The 15,746-nt window shown below is 42.0% G+C and overlaps 2 protein-coding genes across 2 annotated transcripts in view; one reads left to right on the top strand and one right to left on the bottom strand.

Moving 5' to 3' along the window:
• The window catches only part of si:dkey-122a22.2, a 35,126-nt gene extending 34,300 nt beyond the window's left edge, over nt 1-826 (top strand). Inside the window, exon 11 of the mRNA XM_035383930.1 lies at nt 45-826. Coding sequence (XP_035239821.1) covers nt 45-212 — 168 coding nt within the window. The 3' untranslated portion in view covers nt 213-826. The remainder of the gene's footprint in view (nt 1-44) is intronic.
• Nucleotides 767-15,746, bottom strand: part of zfpm2a (zinc finger protein, FOG family member 2a) — a 149,293-nt gene continuing 134,313 nt past the window's right edge. Inside the window, exons 6-8 of the mRNA XM_035383917.1 lie at nt 6,335-6,541; nt 4,875-5,099; nt 767-4,326 (exon numbers count right to left, since the gene is read on the bottom strand). Coding sequence (XP_035239808.1) covers nt 1,847-4,326; nt 4,875-5,099; nt 6,335-6,541 — 2,912 coding nt within the window. The 3' untranslated portion in view covers nt 767-1,846. The remainder of the gene's footprint in view (nt 4,327-4,874; nt 5,100-6,334; nt 6,542-15,746) is intronic.

Genomic DNA, 15,746 nt, shown 5'->3' with positions numbered 1-15,746 from the left:
TTGGTAGCATTGCTACATTAATGCTCTCTGTGTTTTCTTTTCAGATGGTAGCTACGCTTCAGAAGAAGTGTCTGGAGGAGTTGTACCCGTCAGCCAAGCACATTCATGTCCACGGGGTAGACCGCAAAATGATCTACAAAAGTCCTTCAGCAATTAGCAAACATTTAATGAAGATGATAGCACAGAGACAGTCTAGAAAACAGAGCCAATGACAAGGTGCCAAATATTGCAACTTTCCAAAAAGAAAAAAGAAGCGGTTTGTTTTTAATTCAAGCCTTTCTTTGTGAACAGCAGTGCTGTATTTAGGTCTTGGAAGATTTTGTCAGGGAAAGTTCACAAACAAAATCCTTTTTTTGTAAAAGACCATTTATTTCGTGGTGGCAGATGCATTTTTGTTTAGTGAAGTTGTATTTTTAACTTGATTACAAGTGTAATTATAATACAACTTGCCTTTATTACTTGGATAAAGTGTGATGTTTCCCCTTTAACTTGTCCTTTTATGTGGACTCTGGCTGTCAAACAATTCAGACTCGTAGTTTGGATATATCCCAGAAGCTGCTTAAAACAAAAAGTATACGTTTATGAATTCAGATGATCAGCTAACTCTGTATTTTTCTTGCCCAATTAGTCCTACTTTTGGAACAATCAACATTCCCAATCTTGTTGACGTCCAACACAGAAAATGAGTCTACATTTTTCCCAGTTAACTCAAAGTAATTCGGAACTTTGAAGTGCAAGGGTAAAAAAACGAGATCACAACTTGTGGTTATCCTGAGGATTGAAGTTTAATTATGACACCACATCAAAATAAAAATTTCCAACAGTTCTGGAATTGTATTCCATCCATATACATGCATAGCAACAACTTTTTTTAAGAAATATTTTTTTTCTCCCATAATTAGGACATTGGAATGATCATGTTACATTGGCGATCCCCGTAGACCCTCCCACCCATCCTGTTTGTCAACATCAATAAACGTAGTTCTTGTACAACTTTTTGTTTGTTTTTTACCCCCATGGGATTCAAATAAAATCAGTCTGACAAGTTCCCCTTTCATAATACTGCTTTCAGTAATGTTTCCTCTTTTTACAAAGTATTGCATTGAGAGCAATGTTTTAAAAAGGGAGACCAAGGTAATATCAGAAAACAGAAATACGAGTACTATACAAGATCGCTGCCATCCTCGTTAAAACATCCATTTCTCTGTTGAATAAAAGAGACAGGGACAAACAGCCACATACATATGCAAAGCTGTGTATATGCCAAAATGTAAAGAGCAGGATTGTGCCTGATTATCCCCAAAACGGTGGGCTAAGGCAAAAAAAAGTCGCAAATATCCGGCTGCAGATTACAGTTCGGCATATACAAAAAACCGTTACAGCAAATAAGAATACACAAGTGCTTTTGTTGCTATTTTGTGTCTAAAATGCATTTCCTTTGTATTCTGTGACTATTGTATCGTTGAATCTACATTACAGTGTAAACAATGTGTGCTACACAAGAATGACTATACAATAACCTTACAAACAACTCTGATATAAATTTCATTTTAATTTAAATTAAGATCACTACTCCTATTAATACTGATTGTAAAATAAATACATGTGAATGGCACCAATATTACACTTTATTTTTTCTTTTTTTTAACCGATGATTTGCATTAAGTCTTAAGATGATGACAGAAGAGTCTTCTCTTGATTGTCCACAAGCAGCATTTAAAACTGCATGACGCACTATTCCAGACACAACAGTGTAACCTCCCCAAATAAAACAAAAACAAAAACATAAAAAACTAAATAAAAACAAAGAGGTGGGAGGGAGGAGGGGAGGGGGGAGGTGGAAACTTCATTTCACGTGTTCCGCTGCATGTGACGAGCAGTAAAACTTCTTGTGGGTTATAAAGTTTGACAGATTGTTGAACTGGATGTCGCAGAGGCGGCAGTATTTGCCGCTGCCGGCCGCGCCGGGGGACGATCCGTTCACGCCCTTCGCGGAGGCGGGCGGGGGCTCTTCCGCGGGCGATTTCGCCGACGGCGACACGTTCTCGTTGGCGTCGGCCGGGGTCTCGGGCGCCCAGGTGGGCGACGGGTGGCCGTCCGGCGGCTGGGAGTTGTGGGGCGCGTTCTCCTGCTGCCCGGGCACGGGGCCCGGCCCTTCCTCCGGCTTGTGCCCGCCGTTGACGATCACCATGCCCCTGTTCTTGGGCAGCAGGGGCAGGGGCTCCTTGCCGGGGTGAGGGCAGCCGTTGGGCGCCGGCTGCTCTTTCCCCGCCTCGCTCGATCCGTTTGTGCTCTGCTCCTGTTCGCCCGGGTCGCCTTGCATGACCAGGCTCCCGGCAATGTAATCGCTAGCTTTTATCCCGTAATATGGCGATATTTGCTCGGCACCTTTCACCTTCTTTATTGCTCCGGGATAAAGGCAATGGGGCAGAAACAAATTCTTGTTCTCCTCTTTCGCTGGAATGAGCTGAGCCTCGCCGAAAGCCTTGAGCCCTGGCAGGGAAGCTAAATGCGAGGGGAACACACTACCGTTTTGCGCGATCAGCTTGGCGCTTCCATTTTTATCACATTTCCCAGGGCTCTTATCGTAGACATCATCGGGATTATTGCCTTCACTTTTCACATCTGGGAACATTGTCTGGTCCAGACTGCCAATTTCGCTGTGCTGGGTAGCTGTCACAGGGCAGAAGTTCTGTTTATGGGCTAGGTAGTTCTCCACTTTGTTGAAACTTATCTTGCAAACCGTACATTCGTGATAGTCCAAGAGTCTTTTAGGGGAGCCGCATGCCTTGTCAGGATGCGGGGAGCATTTTTTGCTGAGATCAATAGGCGCGTCGAGCTCCTGCTGGTCCACTGTATTGCATTTGGGAGCCAGGATTGATTTAGTGACGGTGAGCGAGGCCTCGAGGTGCTTGGGGACCATGCCGGGGAACATGTCGCACCGCGGGTGGAAGCGGTCGGCCAGGCTTTCCATGGCCTCCTGGGAAGTGCAGGGGCTCCCCAGCGTGGGGATGCCCAGGAAGGCGGGCTGAGTCATGGGCGGCCTCTGCTCCTGGTCGGGGAGGCACATCTCGTACATCTTCCTGCGCTTGCGGGTCCTCATGGTCCTCTGCATGGCGGGAACCTTGTTGGTGGACATGCGCTTCATGGGCGGGTCGTGGCGCGTGGCGCAGTAGTACTGTTTGTGGACCATGTAGGTCTCGTGGCGGCTGAAGGTGATGTTGCAGGCCTCGCAAGTGGTCTTGTTCGGGTCGTTCTCGTTCTCCGCCAGGGAGGTGCCGGGACTCTTCACGTCCGCCTGCTTGCCGTTTAGCCGCTCCTCCACCCCGGTCGGGGTGGAGACTTTTTTCGCCTGTCCCGGGAGGTCCTTGTCAGGCACTTTGCCCCCCGCGTTGATCATGTCGAGGACGGACGAGTTCAAGCAGGCCGACTGCATCAGCTGACCTTCGGCCTCCGACGGGTGGCAGGCGGCCAGCATGCCCACCGAGCCGTGCCCGCCGTTGGGGCTCACCGCCTCGGCCGCCTTGTCCGAGACGCCGGGGAAGTCGGGCGACTTGGCCATGTGCTGCCAGCGGCTGTTGCAGTAGTGCTTTTTGTGGACCAGGTAGTTGTCCAGGTTGTTGAAGGTGATGTTGCATTCGAAGCACGTGGCCCCCTTCGGCATCAGGGGGCTGTAGATGACCGGCGGGTAGCTGTTCCCGCCGTGCCGTAGCCGGCGGTGCACCAGCTCTGACATTTTGGCCAGTATCTCCGAGGCTTGCGGGACCACGGAGATGTCCTGGGAGAAAGCGAACTGAGACAGGAAGGGCCCCATGGGGAAGGTGGGGCCCATGTTGTGCTGGACCGGCGAGGAGGCCAGGCGGGGGCTGGAGGGCTCCGACTTGATCCGCGTGTAAGAAAAGCTGGCCTTGCTCCCCAGGTGGCCGTCGCCCTTCTGGGACGACAGCATGGGCTTCTTCTCCGCCTTCTCCAGCTCGGCGTCAGAGCCCATCTCCTTGCCCTGGGCGCCCTTGGGACTCTGGAGGAGGACGTCTTTCCTGTTTACCAGCTCGGCCCGCGCCTGTTGCAGGCTTTCGTCGGTGCCCCTCGGGGAGTGCTCGCTGTCGCTCTCTCTGTGAAGTTTGCTGCCGTGCCCGTGTAAGTCCTGATGCTGTAAGAGTTCCCTGTGGTTCTGGAAGCTGATATGGCAGTGATTGCATCTGAAGGCCGCCTGTGACAGGTGAGAGAGGATGTGGTGTTGGAATGTAATAAGAGAATCTGCTGTGTAGGTACAGATTGTGCATTTCAAGCTGGTGCCAGGGGGGAGAGTCTCTTCCATTTTGACACCTGTGAAAAAGATAAAAGGGACTTTACAGGATCTCTCCTCTCCTCGCTCTGCCTTAATGTTGAGAATGGTCGACGATCAAATATGGGGCACAATGTCAAGCTGGCCCCCTCGATATTCTGCTAAAAACTTGACAAACTGGAAGTTGAAGAGCATAGCAGTTGAATGTCTATATTCCTGAAGCAAAGTTTTTTTATATTGGCTCATGCTACGAGCCAATGCTTATTATTTTGTATGAACATTATCTGACATACGTCAGGTTTATACTATTGACTGAAAACAGGAAAAATAAGGTCAGGAATGATAGGCGTTGCAATCATTTTATACCAACACAAGCAAATATTTTATAGCACAACTACTGTAACTAATAATAATAATAATAATAATAATAATAATAATAATAATAACAGACATTTATTTCAAATAATTGAAGAACCTTCTTGGTCTAATTAAATGCCTTCACTCTAATTTCCCAACCCTACATTAAAGTGTTTCTTCTTTTCTTAGATAAGTTTGACTGAAGATGAGAGGAATCCGCCTCTCCACTCACCACTGTGTGTGGTTAAGTGCATTTCCAGTGCCCGGGCCCCCGCAAAGCTCTTGTTGCACTGTGGGAAGGGGCAGATATTGGGGGTCTGGTGAGGGTTGGCCTCGTTCTCCTCCACCAGCGTCTCCGGCTCCCTCTGCCGCCCGCTGCAGTAGTACATCAGGTGGGCCTGCAGGTTCCTCTCGCTCCGGTACCAGATCCCACACGCCTTGCAGGGGAAGATGTCCTCTGCATGGTCACAAATTGTGTGAGAGAGACAGGGGGAGAGAGATTATTCATTATTATTCATATAATAACTATTAGTTTATGCATTCACACGTATTTAGGTGTTTACTTGTTTACATTTCATGTTGAATTGCAGTTTATATATATATATATATATATATATATATATATATATATATATATATATATACGTGTGTTTTTTTTGCAAAGCTTTGAAATATGACATGGCAAAAAAGTATTTTGGATTGAGAGAGAGAGTGTGAGTGTGAGAGTGAGCACGCAGGAGAAAGATTTCTTGCCTAATTCATTTACACTTGTCTGAGAAGCAACAAACTAACTAATCTGCCTTCTGCAGGTTCTCTGTTGATCAGAACCAGTAAAGACCCTGTGCAATACACTCTTGAGTGGCACTGGTTGTTGGGGCGAGTGATTCAAGGTCCAGAATTGAATCCTGACTGTGCGGACTGGCTGGGAGTCCTGCTGGCTTTATGAATTATTGGTAGTATTGGCGGTCGCCTGGGAGATATTTCCTGCTTCAATACGCAATAGCGACTCCTGGCAGACCAGGCCCCATCAATCCTGTCTGCACTCTCCTGAATTGATGGATGTTGCATGATGAGATGGGTTTATGATTGCAACTGGCCATTCCGGATTGGGGAATGCTAGAAAAATAACAAGCTTAGTGGCTAAGAAATCCTGATAACCATATTCATCAAACAAATTCCCAGCACAGTTCCTCCTCCCTTTGGCGTTACAGGAGGATAAGGACGCAGCCAATAAAACCCTGTTGCAGATCTTTTACTATATGAAATTTAAAAATCCTCACAGCTACACACACAAAAATTTACAGACTGTTTGCCTCATACAATCCAGGGATATTCAAAGATAATTAAAACTGTAATTCAAGTTTAGATCAAGCCTTCCATTGTACACTCATATGCTAAAACAACTGTTCTGAGCGGTTAAAGATGTTCGAGATGTCGCTAATGCACTTTTAATGGCAAACTGAAGGTTCAACAGCAAGTCCTCGGGATGCTGTGTGGAGACCTGAGAGAGCCTGACTTCAGGACTGAGGGCTTCTGGGAGCTCAGGGGTTATGTAACAAAGTGGGATTAAAGCTTTGCCCAGATAACTTAAAACAATACGTTGATGACAGTTTCTTAATTGGGTTGGTTCCTTAATCTGTCTGGGTGAAGTATCCCCCCAGTCCCACAGGAGGGCGTGAAGGCGGTACTCACTGTTGACGATGGCGGTGGGCAGTATGGACGCCATGGCGGCCTGCTGTGGGAGGAGCTGTATGGAGTCCAGGAGCCGTGCTGGGTACATGCCCTCGGTCAGGGACATGTGGCTGACTGCCTGGAGCCGAGAGTCGAAGTCCACCGCAAACGCCACCAGCTCCTCGCCTTCCACCATGTTCTTTGTTGTGGTGCACCAAAGCTGTCCGCCTGAGGGGAAAACATGAGGAATGGTAAGTGTGAGAGGATGGTTCCAAAACATTCAGACTTATAAACAGTACATAGTACTGTATTGTGATTTCACCTATGCACACTGTAATTAGTGCACTATACGTCATATTAGACTTTATATATATATATATATATATATATATATATGTATATCATGATGTTGATACATTCAATTTGTTTTTGTTTTTAATATTCATGCGCTGCATAATTGTGCTATTTCCAATGTTTACTTCAAAGTAGGACAAATTTGTATGAGTGATGTCACTAAACCTCTGCCTGGTCCATCTGCTGTAAGAAACCAAAACAAAAATTACTATTTGGGCTAGCGACATTTAATTACACATTAAGTCATTTTCAGTATTTATTTAACAGGATTCTGCCTTGCCCAAAGCACTGAACTGCACAGTTCAGTCTTGTGAATTTCTGCAGTTCGTTTGCAGAATAATTGTGAAGTAACAACTTCTTTAATACTCATTCAAGTCTTTCACTGAACCACACTGGTTTGGTCTGGTTACAGATTTCAGAGCACAAATGCGTTTATTTGTCTTCTTTGCGCACGCGGTTCCAAAATGACTGGAAAAATAGCAAGTAATCTCAAGGTTTATGTTCTTTAACACAGATGCTATCTTGGATAGTGTATTGAATGCGAGACAGAGAGATGTTCTAAAACCTGAAGGTCAGATTTCAGCCATCCTTTTCCTGGGAAGGAACAGCCGTATCCACGGCACAATGAAATGAGGCTCGTTTTTTCTCCCTCTAACACAGGAGCTGATCATTGTCAGGATCTTGTTCTCTGTTCAAAGTAATTCTATTATGAAATAACACAGTGTCGCGTACGGGCGGAAGAAAAATGCAATGCTGTGCAAAACTGAAAATAGGACCTTGTGTGCACGTAACCTTTTTAAGCGCCACAAGGAGCTACATGCTACGACTAACTTAAGTATGACAGGGATAAGGGGGAAAAGTAGTGTTATTTCTCATATCAGATATGCTACTAGCATTACTGTTTTAGTTATTTATATTATTTCTTTATTTAGCAGAAGCGCTCTTATCCTAAGTGACTTACAGGGCCATCAAGGAATGGTGCGTGCACGCACATCACCTGAGCAGAGACCAATGAGGTTTATTTACAGAACAGGAAGTAGCACAGTAAGTCATAATAATGCTTATGGAACGAAGTCTCAATAGGTATCCCATCACATGAGCATAAAGATATTCCTGGAACCTCTAATTTTGCCTAATTTAACAGCCATGTTAAACATTGTCAAAAAATTATCAAAAAGACCGGGTGCATTTTGGTAATATATGTACTGTGTTGTGTTTTGATTGTGTTCACAGAATAAGTGTTGCTGCAGCGTGTCTAATTAGACAACGAAGAGGTCATTCGATTTTGGGACGCCTATGTGCCTTTTGATAAATGATTGAGGTGTGCATTCTTACAGAGATACGCATTTTTTTTAGCTGCCCAACGCAGGACTGCAATTAACAATCTTGCACCCACCCCAATCGGGAACCTCCAATCATCTGCAACCACGGCCGCATTCATGGATGAACCCCACAGCCAACTGTGGAGGATACAGAGGGTACAGCGGTTCTTCTCCAAAACATGGAGTATCACTACTGCTTCTTTTTGCACCGCAGACTACAGCTAGGGTTGCCTGGAGTCAGAGTGAGACCTGTCATGTGGAGCTTTGATATGTGGTCTACTGGGGCCCAGAACCCTCCCATTCCTAGGGCGTCACAATCGTCGTCTGTGTGTCAACCTATGGAGCTACCGGCCACAGTCGGGTCTGGCACAGTCCAGATTCTATCCGAGGCCGTGAGACCCACCCATGCACCACAGCATTATACCTGAACTGACTGAGCCTTCCAGCAACTCTGCTGTGGTATGCATTCTCAGGAAAGCACCTCGGATACATACAGGCATCTGAACTCAAATAGTATTGACATTTGTGAACATATAACCATGAGTGGAATTATATAATTTTAAACAAAGCACAGCAACCACAATATTTATGATTAGCATCATAGCCAGCCAGTTCTGAAGGTTTTGAACTCAAGCAACTGGCACTTGAAATTGAAAACTTCTAAACTGCTAAAAACTGCAAAAATCTGACTGTTTAGAATAAATATGTCATTTTTGGATACACCTGGGACTGGTTTTGGAGTGTTTAATTGCGGTGCTTTGGATTAAACATTCTGCTGGAGTCATTGAAATGTATTCATTAAGAAGGCGAACGAGAGAGAGAGAGAGAGAGAGGGAGTAAAAGAGAGAGAGAAGGTTTTAGCTTAGATAATATTTATCTCAGAACATGACAGGCTTTTCAACTGCACTTCATTTCCCATTGACGAGATTAAAGTTTTTAATATGACTATTTACAAAAATCTGGCTGGCGAGATAACAACAAACCATGATATGCTCACGCTAAATGGCAGAATTAGGACATTGTTTTAGAGGAAAAGCTGGACAATTAATTAAACTGCACTGTTAGCTTTCAAAGATGTGCAAACACTCTGCCGGAGCGACAGAATGGAAGATCTGCGTGTTCAGTCACACTGTTTTCAAATTTAGAGACTGGTTTGTTTGAGGTAATAAGGCTGTCGCAAAAAAAAAAAAAAAAAATGAATGGTATCATCAAAAAAACATTCAGATGTCAAAGAACTGATTAAAGATGTCTAACACAAACTAAATTGCTCCTTTAAAAATTAGGGGGAGGTGGAGGTGGAGGATACCTTCCTAAATATAAATTTTTAGGTTGTGTATCCCGAATAGGATGAGCACTGTAAGCCACTATGAAGGGGAACTTTCTGAGAAACATCTTGTTTTAATTTACAAGAAGCCTTCAGCAAGTGTGATATTTTAAAGACCCTGTGCAAATTAAATTTTTAATATTTATATTATACACAAACAACCAAAGAAAATTACTTCCATGAGATTAATCACTTGTTATTCTGTTGCGATTTTAAATGAGTTTTGTTATTCTGAAAGTAAAAGATGTTCTTGTTCTGTCCATTACTGGATAATTTTGCAGTGGTGGTTGAGAACCTTGTTTCTTGCATCAGAAGTAAAGCTGTTTACGTATGTATGTTTTTTGTCACCAATCAGCAGTGATGATAAATTGGCTCCTTGCCTGTTTGTTTGTTGCTTTACTGTTAAAGACTATACCATAGGGCCTGTTGAGGTATCATGGCAGGCATAAGCAGTTGCATAGGTGAAATGTGAGAGAAATATACAATATCTGAGCAGGGAGGAACACATAATTGCTCAGATTAATGAATTAGTTGACGAATGCTATGCCATGTCAGTACAGGCCAGGGTGAGTAGCAAAATGTTGTCACAAAGGTTCAAAATAATGATACAGTATGACATGGTTATCGGACTGAAACTATATTAGCTAGCTGGAAACTGGACACTGGTAAACTGACATAGGAAATTTGGTATGTCCTGAGACAAAATTAATACGTTTCCAGATAAGCTTGCTATCCAGGAAGCCAATCAATCACCATCCTGATTTGCCTAACACACAGCCTGATATCCCATTCTGGAAGCATCGGCAGCTATGCTCGCATCACTGGAGTGAACTAGCTTTGGCGTGTACAGCTGAATCCCTGATCCTACCACTGATTTGTTTGGTTTTGGTAACACTGATGTTATAGATATCCATGCTCTTGCTGCTAGCTGACTCAAGATTATAGCGTGAGTCCATTTTGTGAATATTCGTTATAAAAGGAACATGCCCTCTCAGTCCGCCAGCTCTCCTCAGAAATATTTTACTTTACTTTCAAAAGCAACGGGTCTGTTTTTTCTTTCATACATTTTGAGAATGCATATTTTTCTTATAGCTTAGTGAACACTTCAAAAGTAACAAAAAGTTTCTGCACACGGTCTTTATTTATTACAATACCCTAATGAAAACCCTAAAATAAACTGAAACTCTCCCATTTTATTTATTTACTCCTCTGGAGTCATCTTTTTTGTTTCATTGTTTTCTCCATATTATCACACTTTTTAAGGCAATCCCATTACTCCCAGTCACATCTCATGGTAACATTCAAAGTTATGCCAGAGCTGCTGACGCATGGCTTGAAATTAGAGACTATATCTTTTTTATAATGTGCATGAAAAAAGTACAGCAGTATTAAAATATGCCATCTTTAAAGTCACTTTTATTTTATTTTATTTTTTTAGCCGGGAAGCTAAGGAGCGAACTGAATTAAAACGCAGGAGCTATCTGCCAGGTGAATCTTCTTAGACTAGCAACACACTTCAGGCCTGTTCACTTTGGGTTTTGATTGTGTCACACCACACACTGCCTGGAGAGGGTCTTTGAATTTTTATCTTCTAATTAAAATAACAAAACTCTTCTGCTGTCGGCCAAAGTTAGCATCAAGGTAGATAGTAACTGCCATTGACAATGGGGGGGGGATCACTCCAACTCACTGACTAAATTATTAGGCTTTTCTTAGTATGCAGAAATTCAGAATTAAATTCACAACCAGTACATTAATATGGCCTGCAATATGTGGGGAAACCCTGTGCATTTCTAATGCCAATATCACACCTTGATATACTGTAGCCTTTAACAGCTTACCGAATTCATTGATATTCCATAGGTTAATGTTATGCATGGTCATAAGTGTTCATATATGTTACGTCATGCCATTGCCAAGTCATAATGTATCTTAGTCATATGACAGCTCAAATTTTAATTGAGGAAGGTTTGCGTTTGACCAGGCTACGACCATCACTGGTAATCACTGGGCTTTTTAAGACCCCTTTGGCTTGCAGCGTTCTGCCATAAGCCACAAGACGCAGAGGAATCAATTGTTTCTTTACTTCACTCCGAGCCCAGCTGTTTTAGCGCATCCTCCATCTTTAAGGCACATTCCACAACATTAATGTTTATAGTGTTGTCCTGAACCATCTTAAGTATGCGGGTAGATTTAGCAAATCTGTTCTCAGCTTTACTAAATAACTGTGACTGGACCCTCATAATATGAGGTTTAGTTCTGCAAATTGCATTCAGCAGTGAAGCTGAATTTTTATATTCGGTGACAAAATGCCTTGGGAGAGCCCCATGCATGTGCATGTAGGTGAAATACATATTTAATAGGCATGCGGGCACATTCTTTTACAGGTATGCGTAAGTTAAAGAAGAGATGCCATATAGGGCTCAGACTGAGCATGCCCGAAAAGTACGGCTTGTGATTTGCACCGTTCGCCTGCTCCTTGTCTGCAGTGAGCTCCCTTTGTGCAGCGGCCAATGCAGTTGGAATGCGAGCTATTGTCTGAATCCTCCTGCAGAACACCTGATAAAAGAATAAAGAACTATGACATATTCTAAAAACAATGGAGGAATTAAGGAGAGACAATAGGCCAGCTGCTTCATTAAAACAATCAAAACAGCATCCTGTACATAGTCCAGATAATTAAACACCACTGCTTTCCCCATTTTTTCCCTCAATACAATATTCGCCACCTCTCACTAGCCCTTGTACCACGGCTACTCTGGCTAAATGCCCTTTCTCTTTGATTAATGATTTTTTTTTTTGAACGCACAGTTTAAGATGTGCACATAAAGGAATTTTAAAAAGCAACATTATGCAAGCTGCCATAAATATTTTCTCCAATCAAACGTCAGGGGGATGAATCGTATGCAAAAAAAAAAAAAAAAAAAAAACATGCAAATATCCCTCCCCTTCTAAAACCCAGAAATTTCAAAGCCAGGCATCACAGACATTTATTTTTGCATTTGAAGACAAAATATGAACATGCACACACACACACACACACAAATAGATGTGCACGCACTGACGCATACACAAACATGCAAAAACACATATGCTATGGAAGGAAAAGTAGAATGTGTTTTTTGCTTCCTCAATATTGCCGTATCTTAATGAAAACACAAATCCCTTTCGCCTCATGCAAAGCTGGGAGACAACAAAGCAATACAAATAACAGAAGGGTTTGGATAATTAAACTGGCCTGAAGACAGGTATTCAAATGTTTGTGTGTAAACAGCAGAACTCTTTAATAGTTTGCTGTAAAACGCATAGTTAAGCACATCAGCACTCACGTCTCCCATCTGTCCGGACAAATTACAACTACAGAGGCCATTATGATAGCAAAGGGGTACAGTTGTTCTTTATTAGAATGGCACTCCAAAATAGCTGTGAAACTTTTGTTTTGGGGATGTCCACTGTAGTTTCCCCATAACAGTATTTTTAAAATATTTATGCCAATTCAAAGAATTGCCCAGCTAAACAAAGAGCCTGTAAAATGCTTTAACATGTATTTTTAACTAGCCTTTTTATTCGCATAATTTCATAGACAAACTAACAAACGGCAAGATGATTGTACTTCAGGAGTGAAGTGCGAACTAAGTTGGGATGCTGAAATGTGAAAAGATCATTAGTGTTCTAGGAGTCCAGCTTTTCATTTTAGGTTTGAATACAGTTGTCACAACAAAAATCACAGGCCAAAACCAACACCGGAACTAATTCCTAATGAATTCACAGCATTCTTGTTTTGTTCCTTGGTTTCCTTGGGATGGGCTAATCAGGCTATATTCACACTTACTTTATAATTTATGTCATATTCCAATTCTCACACATGTTACTAATACCGTTTCGTGCATTAATTACTGCATCGTGTCCAGCTCAGTCTACTCCTGTTCTGATCAAACAGTGAACATTACTGATAATGTAGCCTCATTTATATACCGTGTTAAATGTGTACGTTTAAAACATTGAAGCTGCCCTGGATACAGCAGGCCATGCAAAGGCCAGAACTACATGATTGAATGAGTAGGTACCTGACCAGTGAATACAAAACCTTAGACAGGTGACTTCATTTATAGACCAAAATGATTCCAAAATACAAATGGCCACACCTCTGGGTTCGATCCTCATTTTACATAAGGATTATATCTATCCCTTGCTTATATCTATCATTGGTGTGGCTACATTTTCTGTTAGAAAGGACAGTAGAAGCCCTTTGCAGTTGCCTGAATTTCTCTCCTCTATGTTTTTTTTTGTCAAACTGCAGAAAATATGATGTCTGTCTTAGAAATGTTATTTTTTCATTGAAATGTTTGGTTTAGATTTAATTTAAAAATGTAGTTGAATTTGGTTTGTTTTTCACAATCCTGACAAATATATCGGCCTGAATTCAATCCAAGTCTGTCTTTAAGTTTAATTTATAAACATGCTTTTAATCAACAGGCAATTTCGGCAATCACCAAACCTAAATCGGCATACTGTTTTTGTGAATAAATATAGTAGAACTGGTATTTACTGGTAAGACAAACGTTGATTGAATCCAGATGATTTTCTTACTAGTTTTCTATACCTATGACATGCCCATCATGAGCGATTTCAGTGCAATTGCCCCACTAATGTGACTTTAACAAACAATACTCAACAATATATAAAAAAGTAACTTGCCAATTTAAGTGTGTGACTTTTTGTTTTGGTTTCTGGTCTACAGTGCTCTGTTGGCAAATACATTTTAATCAAGTGAATTAAGATAATTTGGAATCCAGTTGGAATGGTTTTTCCAGTTGGCTGCAGTGTTTTTACGATACAATAAATATTATTGCAGTATATGCAATTATATATATATATATATATATTTATATATATATATATATATATATAAACAACACAATGTTGTAGATATTGTCAAAAAGTCACACTAAATATCAATGCCCACAACCTATTTTTAAATACAAAAGGGCATTTCAGGGAACATTCAACCTTTAACTTATTGCCAGAGAGTTAACCATGCTCTTTGCATCTGGGATCACAAGAAGCAAGCAGCTGCAAGCCCACAAGCCATTATCCTTTCAGCAAAGTTTACCATTAAAAAGGCAAAAAAAATGAACAAATAACATTTCTCGCTCTTTCTCTTCTTTCCCCACCCTCCCTGGAAATCACGGCAAATATTGGGATAATTTCTGACTCATCAGCGTCGAAAATAAAAAATAACACCTCAGACATCACACAAAAGAGATAAAAGAAAAATGGAAATAGTTTACACTTTCTAATGATTTCAGATCAATGTTTGAGAGTCATGACTGGGGCAAATAGCCTATTGGATGCAGTGTTAGCTGATGGCATCAAAGTGCTGGTGCGGCAACAGAAGCAACCCATTGAGGAATTGTGCATAAGCCTCCAGCTCGCCACGGCTCTAGGCGGGCCTGGTTTCGGCGTCACCATTTCAGCAGTTCTGCGACGGCCACTAGGTGGCACTCTTCTCATGTTTAAATGGCACGGTGGCTCCACAGAAGTTAAATGGAGGGATGGACCCACAGAAGTTCTGAGCGACGTCTGCAGCTGTCCGCGAGCCACTGGCAAGCGGCAGACCTCACCGCAACCAGGAAAGCAAGACGTGAACCTTAGCAACTGCCTTCCAGAACGCATCGGTCGCAATGAAGACTCCCATTGTTCATTCTGACCGACTGAAATCGATGCAAATTTCCTCTTCAGAGAATTTACTATTTAAAAAGCATACCCTTCTGCACCAGTTATACTGTATGAATCCAGATAACTGTGTGTTCCCTGCATAGACTCCTCAATTTTTAACTCAATACGAATGCACTGGCATACTGGCATTACTAGCAACACAGGGGTGTCTAGTAATGACAGGTCTGTTAAAAATCGAAGGGTCTTAAATAAACGTTTGTTTACAGCTCCCTGGCACCACTAATCGACTGGCTGGGACTACGATGTTGACTAATCTTAGTAGCAAGTATGTCTCAGATGATATCCAATGTTGAATGCCCATGGATGGCCTTGAGGAAGTAGCACGCAGGTCAGAATCCGCAAATTAAAAAGGGTTCCCAGGAGAATCTCTCGTAGACTTCCCTTGCTATGAATTCTTAGGCAACAAAATCACAGAATCATAAACATAGCTTTTAACAGTTACATAGTACATTTATTTTAGTTCTGATATCAGAGAAAATCGCCACTTAAAAATCATATTAGATATTGTAAGAGATTTATTATTAAAAATGTTTTTTTTTTATTAATTAAATGCTGCTTCAAATCTCAAAAGATGTATGCTACTTCTCTTACCATATTCCTGTAATGCACTGCATTTCTATACAGGAAAATAATAACAAAAATGCTTTTTAATTCATAACATATAATAAAACATATTTATACAATTTAAAGATAA

This window comes from Anguilla anguilla, chromosome 1, assembly GCF_013347855.1.
Source record: "Anguilla anguilla isolate fAngAng1 chromosome 1, fAngAng1.pri, whole genome shotgun sequence".
Classification (NCBI taxonomy): Eukaryota; Metazoa; Chordata; class Actinopteri; order Anguilliformes; family Anguillidae; genus Anguilla; species Anguilla anguilla.
The sequence above is the reverse complement of the archived record's forward strand: the minus strand, read 5'-3'. Positions and strand labels throughout refer to the sequence as shown.